This window comes from Hyperoodon ampullatus (genome assembly GCF_949752795.1).
Source record: "Hyperoodon ampullatus genome assembly, chromosome: 4".
In the NCBI taxonomy this organism is placed as follows: domain Eukaryota; kingdom Metazoa; phylum Chordata; class Mammalia; order Artiodactyla; family Ziphiidae; genus Hyperoodon; species Hyperoodon ampullatus.
Genome location: NC_136917.1, coordinates 44,332,794 through 44,342,984, shown reverse-complemented (window position 1 = coordinate 44,342,984; position 10,191 = coordinate 44,332,794). Strand labels below are relative to the sequence as shown.

Genomic DNA, 10,191 nt, shown 5'->3' with positions numbered 1-10,191 from the left:
GCCAGGCGCCGGGGACTGGCGGCGATGGCGCCCAATGGGACGCGCCAGCGGCGGCGGCGGCCCCGCCCAGAGTGCGAACGCGGCCAATGGACGCGCGGAGGCGGGACTTCCGCTGTCCCGCGGAGGGCGGGGGAGCGAACTGTTGTGGTGCGGAGCGTTGGGCGGGCGGCGGCCGGGCGGCCCAGGGGCTGCCGCGGGACTCGGGGCGCAGCCGAGCGGCTGCAGGGGTGGGGCGGGCCGGACGCGCCGCGGGGCCCGGACGCCGCGGGTTCGAGGCCGGGCCCCGCGCGGGGAGGCCGCGCCACCCCGGGGGAGCTGCCCGGCGGCGAGTTTGCCCGGCAGCCGAAATAAGGCGGGAGCCGGCGGGGGCCCTCGGAACCCCCTGCCAACCCGGGCCTGGAGTCCTCGGGAAGCGGCTGCTTCCTGGGACGCCCTCTCGGACGTCCCCGCCGAAGGGTAACGGTTAAGGGCCCCCGGCAGAAGGCGCCTCCGGGTGACTCCCGGCGGGGCCCTGCGAGCCGCGGGAGCCGACCCCGGGGCCGCGAGCGGGGAGGAAGGGGCTTGGCGGAGACGCGGGCCCGGAGACCGAAGGAGCGGGAGCGCGGCGGAGCGGAGCCGGGCCTCCAGGGCGCGGGGCAGGGCAGCGCCTCGGCTGGAGACGGACTCTGGGACCCTCGAGTGCGGGGGCCTCGGCAACCTGCCCCGCGGGGAGCGCGGCCGCGGAGTGGCCTACGGGGGACCCTCCCCCAGAGGGGCCGGCTCGGGGCGGGGAGATGAACGGCTTTAGCACCGAGGAGGATAGCCGGGAAGGGCCCCCCGCCGCCCCCGCCGCCGCCCCGGGCTACGGCCAGAGCTGCTGCCTCATCGAGGACGGCGAGCGCTGCGTCCGGCCCGCGGGCAACGCCTCCTTCAGCAAGAGGGTCCAGAAGAGCATCTCGCAGAAGAAACTCAAGCTGGACATCGACAAGAGCGTGAGTCCGCCCCCGCCCCCGGCCGGGCCCCCGCACCGGGCAGCTCTCGGCCGCTGCCCCGGGCTGCGGGCGGGACTCGGGGGCCCTCCCCGCCCTGGGCCTCGCCGCCCTTTATCTGCAAACTAAGGAGTTGGGCTTGCAAAGGCCGCTCGGCGCTGGTGGGCTCTGACTAGGACTCTGCCCAAATCTGGGAGGTTAGCGGCGGGGGCTCCGAGGACCCTTCCTGCCTGGGAAGATTTGACACCAGTTTTTAGCTCGTTTTATTGGTGTAGACATGGGAGCAGGAAGAGGTGGGTTCATTTGGTTGGCCCACGGAGGAGCAGGTATTAGGGAGGAGGTGATGAAGGGACCCAGCTCTTCTCCAACTTCTCTCTCCTTCTCGGATCCGTGTTATTCCTTCAGAAAAAGAAAGGTGGCAGTTACGTCTCTGTCTGGGGCGGCCTCAGCTTCTGCAGAGGGTCGCCGAGCTCGCTGCTCAGCAGGCAGCTGTGGGGACCTGGGATTTTCAAGGATGTGGCAGAAATAAGACCAAGATCTGGTCTCGGGAGGTGGCTCTGGCAGTCGAAGTGATGAAAAGGAAGAAAATCCATTTTTATAGGGTTAACTTCTTTACAAATGCCCGGAGGGTGGAGGTGGGTAATTTAAATTTGAATAGAAAACTTTTCCTGTGTGATTTCACCACTTCTAGTTAACTATTCTAAAGATGTGTCTATTGTCCACCAGTTAAGAACTGTTTATTTTGACATCTGTTGCTGCAAGCCTTAAGTGGCTGCCTGGTGATTAGGAATTGGAAGTTAGAGGGATATTTAATATTCAGGTAGACCAGCTAGGAGATTAGGTGGTTAACATCCATTCTCTTTTAGGACCAAAATTTCTCCACTTTGGGGGGAAATCAGAGATTGCTTGTTAAACTGAAAGGGCACCCACATTTCCATTTCTGATTTTACAACTGAAAGTGAGGCCCAGAGATAGGAAGTGACGGTGACAAAGTCACACAGCACCTAAGAGGCTGGTTAATTTCTTGAATCCGTTGTCTGATTTACTTCCAAGCCCCATGCATAAGCCTTGATTAAGAGTTTAATAAGTAAAAAAATTCTTCCCTGCCCTTCCTTCTACGCTCTTCACTCTCACCCCCATTTTTTTTTAAGTTAACAATTATATTTGCAACTCTTGAATGGAAAGATGCTACTTTTAAGTGGTTGAGGGTGAGTTGATGGCTTTCTTAGTACAAATCTCTATCAATGAATGAATAAATGAATGAAAGGAATTCATCTAAGCAAACAACTGGCTAGACACTATCGTGGCCTGGATTAGGACATGTATGGAAATGAAATGCTTAACTCTAAGACAGTAATGAATTCATCCTCATGGAAACACTGCCCACCTTCTGTTTAGGTTGTTGGGAGCCTTTACTTGAGCAGCTTATAATAATATTTTACAGTACTAAAAAAAAAAGAAATTCCCAGTTCTTTTAAACCCACCATCGGAACAATTGTGCTGCCGCAACTGAGGCTCCATTTTCCCGGTGACCCCACTGGAAAACCTGTGTTGGGCTATGTTGACCGTTTGACACACGCTGTCTAGAAGAGAGGCAGCCTGAGCCTGGTACTAGAGTTCCCAAAAGGTAATGCTTCTGAAGGAGTAGGATTTCAAGGCAGAATCACTCACAGTTTGTTTGAAGGTGGTGTTGTGGAGTCATTACTTCTGAAAGGGATTCTATTTCATTCTCACAGGCTTGGGCAGGAATTCAGTTCTAAGTAACTGCTGTGTTACAAGAATTTTTAGCTGTTGCAGAAAGTGAAACAGGAAAAAAAAAAACACTAGAGCCTTTTCTACCACACTCCTTTCTCCACCCCCAGCTCCCTAAAGGCCACTGGGCTCTGAAATTTCTGAAAACCAATATGTACTTGAAAACGGTTAAGGAGGAATAATGACTTTATCTTGTAAAAGGGTCTAGCAGAGAACCTTTTTAAATAATAGCACCTTAAATCCTACTCAGGCAGTTTAACTCCTTTCATGTAGACATTGGCAGTGTTCTGTGATTTATTAAGATATAACATCTTTCAAACATCCCTCCAATTGACATATATCTGCTTTCTTCTGGAGAAAAGTAGAAGTGGAGAATAAATAGAGTAAGGAAAACATTGCAGGAGGAAAGGACGTGTGCCAGGGGTTAGAAGGTCTGGATGACCTTGGCCAGGTCATTCCTCCACTCTAGGTGGCTTCAGGTTATCCCAATAGAAAATGAGATGGGAGCCAGGGGGGTTACACTGGTGATTGCTGAGTTGTCTTCCATCTAGGATTCCATTATTCTAGTGTCCTGACCTGAAATCTCCCAGCCACAGCTTTAGGAATCACATCTTCTGCCTGTTCTTCTTCCAAGTTTGTCACTCTGAATTTGAGGAACAGCTTAGTCTCTCAGACCTTACATGTGAAACTAGCTAACATGAGGGCCAGCTTCCTGTGAGGTATGTAGGGTATGCTGTGAGTGTGCTTTCTTTCCTCATAAAAGCACATCCAGTAGTCTATACATCAACTAGATGAGATTCTTTGGGACAGTGACACATGCTGTGTCCGCAGGTCCTTTGACAGAGTTGAATTTGGCAAAGCTATTCCAATTTGTTGCCATATGTAAATGTGGCTTTTACTGGCCTAAGCTGCTTTTAGATGCAAGGGTATGGCTGTGTTGATGCAGCAGCATTTATTGATTACCTGCTGTCTGCAAGACACCCTCACAATGTAAACTTAAAACTACTCATGACTCACTGATCCAACCACATGAAAGTGCTAATTCATCTGAATAAAAAACAGTTTTCATTATTTTCTCAGTGAAAAGGCCTGAATTAATTACTCTGGTTTCCTATCAGCTTACTTTTATCTTTAAGCATTGGAGGAATAAACTCAAATTCAGAAGTCTCTCAAGAACATTTGCACAACATCTGGTTCAGTGTCAACAACCCCAAGTCATTTACAGTCATCCTCCATTCAACCCTGCTAGTTATATTCTTAATAAGAGCACGTTCTTCACATCTTAGCTGCTGTTGCCGCCTTCACTTACTATTATAATAAGCCTCCAGCCTGCATTAGAAAAGCAGCAGTTGTATCCAGCTTCTTTTTTTTTAAGTTTCTTATTTATTTATTTATATATTTTGGGCTGCGTTGGGTCTTTGTTGCTGCGCGCGGGCTTTCTCTAGTTGTGGTGAGCAGGGACTACTCTGTTGCCGTGTGCAGACTTCTCATTATGGTGGCTTCTCTTGTTGCGGAGCACTGGCTCTAGGTGCGCGGGCTTCAGTTGTTGCAGCGCGCAGGCTCAGTAGTTGCGGCACGGGGGCCCTAGAGCGTGTGGGCTCAGTAGTTGTGACACATAGGCTCAGTAGTTGTGGCTCGTGGGCTCTAGAGCGCAGGCTCAGTAGTTGTGGCGCACGGGCTTAGTTGCTCCGTGGCATGTGGGATCTTCCCAGACCAGGGATCAAACCCGTGTCTCCTGCATTGGCGGGCGGATTCTTAACCACTGCGCCACCAGGGAAGTCCCCCAGCTTCTTTTATGTGGTTCCATCTTGTGAGAATTTCTGCACCTCTTTCCACTTCTCTTTGTGGATTGGATGTGTGGTGATGCAAGAATTATAAATAGATACCCAGAAATAGTTTTTCAGAGGGTTGTCATCGTACAATAGTAACTGTTGTCAATGTAAAAATAGGATGTCCCGTCTACCATTACCACAGTGCCTTCTTTCCTGCTTTCCTGCTCCCGGGGGCAGTGCATTCCAGCGAGGTATAAGTTCCTAACTCCTACAGGTCTGAAAATGTCACGTCTCTCCCTGCTTCAAAAACCTTGGGGGACCCTGTCTTGTTTGATGGAAAGTCTAAGCTGTTCTCATGCCCCCGACCCCCGAATTTCTCCTGATGCTCCTGCACAGGCAGTCACCTCCATCTAAGTGACATGGTCTCCTCAGGGCCTCCTCACTCACGCCTTCCATCGGCCTCATTTGAAACTTAAGTCGTGGCTTTTCCCATCTGGAATGCTTCCTGACTACCTGCAAATCCTCCCTTCCAGTCAGGGACCTCCACTCTAGCTAGTTCAGCCGCAGGGCCTTGCCCTTTGCTGTATCCATACCATTTGTTGTATTTATCATTCGGGGGGACTTGGTTTATAACGCACTGCCCGGTGTGATGTTAGCGTTCTCTTTGAGGGGTTCTCATTGTGCAATTCAGTAGGAAACTTGTGGAAGTGATGGCTTGCATCTTGTTCTTCCTTTGGTCTCTCCAATGCCTCGCAAGGGAGAAAAGCCCCATAATTTGACAGATACCTGTTGCTGTTTCCATGGAATTGGCAACTCTGACTTTAATTTGCTTCCCAACAGGTAAGACACCTGTATATTTGCGATTTCCACAAAAATTTCATCCAGAGTGTACGAAATAAAAGGAAGAGGAAGACAAGTGACGATGGTGGAGATTCTCCTGAGCATGACACTGACATTCCTGAGGTAAAGGTCCAAAACTTTACCTTAAGAAAGCTGGGAGAATGGATTCTAACCTGATCCTTACCTCTGGCCTGGCCTAAGAAGTAATTTTAGTCTCCTCTTTGTTGCTGTGGTGTATTTGAAAAGTGAAGCATAGAATCATAGTAATATGGAATCTGAGAGCTGAAAGCTTAGAAATCAACTGGTCTGACTGCCCCACAGGTTTACAGACAGGCACAGACACTCAGGGTCACACACACAGTTTGGGAGCCCTAGTCCAGTGCCCTCTCCAGTAGGCTGTGCTGACTTTCTTCAAAAAACCCCTGAGAAATACTTAAATACAACCACAATTGCAAGTTTTTAAAAACTTTGTTTTTGCCCTTAAAGTTAGAGACTGAGTATATATGGATTGGAGGAAGTCATTTCCCCTCTGTTTTCTGGTCTGCAAAATGAAGGTGTAAGTTGTCAGGTCACACCAACTCTGATTTTCTATCACTCTCTGATTCCTGGTCCAGGCCTGTTCCCAAATATCTATTCCAAGGTCAGTTACACTGGCCCAGGGTTTCTCAACCCTGGCACTGTTGACATTTGGGGCAGATAATTCTTTGTGGTGGGGCTGTCCTGTGCATCGTAGCATGTTCAGCAGCATCCCTGGCTTCTACCCACTAGGTGCCAGGCACACCTAGTGTCTCTAGACATTGCAGGTGTCCTCTGGGGGGCAGGATCATCCCCTGCTGAGAACCGTCCCACTAGATGATGAGCCCTAGGCTTCTCAAACCAGAAGCCTGCCTTTCCTTCAAGGTGCCAGTGTCTATTATGCAAGGCTACAGGGAGGAATATCGAATTTTCTTTCTATCTAAATTGTTTTCACTTAAGACTCGGCAAAAGAAGAACCGTTTATAATGTACACTGAATATTTGATGCATGAATATTTCATAAGGCAACCGCCTGTTAGCACTCAGAGTGAAAATGACTGTGTAGGACTAGAAAGAGTAGGCGGGCCTTTGTCTGCAGACGTGGAGGAAACCTTTGAAAATATGGCCCTCTCTGCTCCTTCCTGTGTCCCCTTTTCTAGCATTGGGTTACAGTATCTTTCTAATGCTTTTAGCATTTTTATTATTATTTTATGAAGAAATGGATGTATTTACTTTCTAAATGCTTTTCACAAAAAAAAAAAAAAAAGGTTTGAGGAATGTTTGAAAAGAAAGAAGGACTTTGGTCCCTCATATTGATCATTCATTTTGTTTTTAAGTGCTCTCCACCTGCCTGAAGCAAGAACATCTCTTTTAGAGGCAGGTAAAGGCAGCCCAACTTTCTGGGCCTTCAATATTTCATGACTGTGCAGCTTTCCTCTCTTCCTTTGTTAGAAAAAAAAGGGAGGGTCCTTTCCCCTCTGTTACCCAGTCATCTGCAGAGACCCTGACCCTAACCTGCTGATTTGTACATTTGCTACAGTAGCTTTGAGCTTTCTCTGGAAGGCTGTTAAGGATCCTAATACCCAAAGGCTGAGCCTAGGGGAGAACTACTTGAGAATATCAGTACTTCCCACTGTCCTCCGTCATGCCCCTCTATCTACTCTGTGCCGAGCTCTGGCCTGTCTTCCTCCAGTATGTCTGTCTGCTTTTACCTTTGCTCTCCATGCCTGCTACCCGCTCTAGCATCAGCACCCCTGCAGAGCTCAACTTCACCATCTCATTTCTGGACCATTGCTGCAGCATCTCCCTCTGCTGTCCCTCCACCCCCAAGTCAGTCTTCCCACAAACCACCACAGATCCATCTTCCTAGAACAGCGCCCTCCCACCTAGGTTCTCTCCTTCTGCTTGTCAAGACATGCTACCAGCCAGTCTCACCTTTTAAACCCATCATGAGAGCCTCTGACCCCTAGCCCATATGTCCTCTCATGGCTTTCCGAGCCCATGGCCTTCTCTCTCATTCCCTACTCTAGTTCTTTTCCTCACTGTCTCTCTAAACCCTGCCTCTCCTTAGCGGAAGCTTCACGACCTCCATCAGCCTTCTGGGACCACCCCTCCCCCGCCAGAACTCTGCTTCCACTGTTGTTTCTGTCCTTCCAGCCAGTTATTAGTCCTTGGTGGACCATTTCTAAGACTTCTTTGTAGTCTCTCCATCCCCACCCCTATAGTGTAGTGCAAGGTACACAGTGGGCTCTCAGTGAGTCGTGGCTGGTCAGGTGATGGATAATGTGTTTCTCCTCTTCTCTCTAGGTTGATCTGTTCCAGCTGCAGGTGAACACTCTCCGACGTTATAAACGGCACTACAAATTGCAGACCAGACCAGGCTTCAATAAGGCCCAGTTAGCAGAAGTAGGTAGACAAAATTGCGCTCTAAAGAGGGAGAGCCAGCATTGTGCTTCTGATGGTGACCTTGATTCTCCGTGTGTGTCTATACATAATCCCTTCCATACCTCTGGAAGCAACTTCCTCTTTCCTCTTTTGCACAATTTAGAATCCCCCAGCTTTAGACCTAGAAAGGCCTGATTTCCATAAAAGAAACCAGGGCACAGAGAAAAGAAAGGACTTGCTTAAAACCATACAGCAAGTTGGTAGCTTGGAATCTCAAGACTCCTGATTCTAAGTTCTGAGTGTTCTTTTGCTTGTTCATTTGTTTGAATCTTGTTTTGCAAGATTCTTTCTAGATATGTTCCATTCTGCACATGAGGTGTGTCTGATTAATCATCCCCAAACCTTTACTCATGTTCTGTAGGAGCTATTTTTCTTTCTTTGGTTTTTTTCCTTGATTTCTTCTACTCTGATGTTGGTAATGGAAGTATTTATTATAATGAATGGAGCCTAAGAACGTTTTCTCCTGCCCTGAGTCCCTAACACAGTTCCGGGCATGGGGTGGGGATGCGGGTGCTCCACTGGCCATTATTTTAATATACTGACAGCCTGCCTTGATACTTCTGTCCTGTTGGCATTTGTGTGGGTACCCTGTCATCCTTCTTTTCTAAATGTGTTTTTCTGTCTACCGTAGAAAACTTGGGAAATGATGAAAAATGCAATCCTACCATTCAGAGACAACCGCTCTGTAGTTTTCGTTCTCTGACTCCCTTTTTATCTGAGCCAGCGCCCTCGGTCCATCCAGAGATTTCCTTATGGGGTCACATCCCTGTTGGTTTTTGGTCTTCCCTTTAGAGCTTTCTTGCCGATCCATCATTTTTCCTTAAACCTCTCCTTCACCAGCATCCAGATAAACCACAGAAGCACACAAACCTTTCCTACTTCAAGATAACATTACCCTTGCCAGTGTCCACCCCTGGTGGGAGGGGTGGGATGAGATGGGGCAAGAGGAGACCTGCATTCTCAGGACTTGGAAATAAAGTATCGGGAATACATAGTAAATGATGAATTTTTCTTCAAATCTCATGTCTTTCAAGAGGCAGTTATGTACTATTTAGATGGTTTTTTGGGTGAGACACTTACATCTGTTCAATTGGCTATTTATTTGACAAAAATTTAAAAGGACACTTTTCTGCCCAGTTCCTGGGCCTGAGAGGTTATGGTAGCAGCTGGTCAACCCTTGCAGTCCCAGTCTCTTGCTCCATGAGGATGACCTTGAGACTATGCCGTGATGGACAGTTGGCTGCCACTGAAACAGAACCGCACCTTAGGAGTGTTGTGGAATAAAGTGTTGCTTTTGGAAGCTTGGAAACCAAATCACCTAAACCTGGGAAAAAAGGGCATTCTGCATTCTGTAGCACTGCAGGAAGTTCTGCAGTAATCATAACCCCTTCCATAGCTCTGGGAGCAACTTACTCTTCCCTCTTTTGCACAGCTTAGAATTTGTGGCCCCGCTGGTTCACGTGGTTTAATGGACTCTGGTTTTCCTCCCTGTGTAGACTGTCAGCCGACACTTCAGGAACATACCCGTGAATGAAAAGGAGACGCTCGCTTACTTCATCTACATGGTGAAGAGTAACAAGAGTAGACTGGACCAGAAATCAGAGGGCGGCAAGCAGCTTGAGTGATGATGAAGCACATCTTCAAGAAATGAAGTATAATGCTTAATGCACAGGTGATATCTGCTACATTTAAGCCCGTAAAGACTGTTAAACTTTATTGTAAATAAAAAAGTTTGAATGATGAATACTGTAAATCTTTTCGGTCAGGAGGATTATATTCTCATGATTCAGCATGTTTATACACAGACTTTAAGGCAACTACTGGACTAAAAAAAAAAAACAAGATCGGAAAAAGAATGAAAGAAAAACAATGTACTGCCACATTCAGCAAAGCATTAAGTCAGTTCTGCTGGAAATGTGGGATGACAAATATTTTGGTAGTCACCTTGTAATTCCATGCTGCCACATGTGAGGTGTAGCCCTGGACCAGCAGCGAGGTACGGCTTGGTGGGGAGGTACATGAGCAGACCCGTCTGCTGGGGACATAGGCGCCCCTCTTTGTTGCAGGCTTTGTCGCTTATCAGCAAATCCGTTTGACACTGGCCCCTCGCCAGCCCTGTGCTTTGCACACAGTAGGCACCCAGTCAGGATTTGCTGGTTACTCCAGCTGTCACTAACAGTGCCAGCCTTGTGCTTCCCACCTCTAGGTATTGAGGCCTCTGCCGTTTCTGTTGCTCACCACTTAACGTCCGGAGTGTGAAGAAATCCTGATGCACCAACAGGATATTTCAGGTCAGATGAGAACTTCAGGGCAATCTCATGTGCCAAGCTGTATCTGTGGAGGTTCCAGAAACACTGAGGCAGAGCCCCTCCCAGGAGCCACGGCTCTTTGTTCACGCCT

General features: G+C 48.6%; 1 protein-coding gene across 1 annotated transcript; it reads left to right on the top strand.

Moving 5' to 3' along the window:
* Positions 1-281: 281 nt before the first annotated feature.
* Positions 282-9,535, top strand: SAP30L (SAP30 like). Its single transcript, XM_079703117.1, has 4 exons — positions 282-971; positions 5,333-5,455; positions 7,654-7,752; positions 9,288-9,535. The coding sequence occupies exons 1-4, from the start codon at positions 774-776 to the stop codon at positions 9,414-9,416; spliced, it is 549 nt and encodes a 182-aa protein (XP_079559243.1). The 5' UTR covers positions 282-773; the 3' UTR covers positions 9,417-9,535.
* The last annotated feature ends 656 nt before the right edge of the window (positions 9,536-10,191 follow it).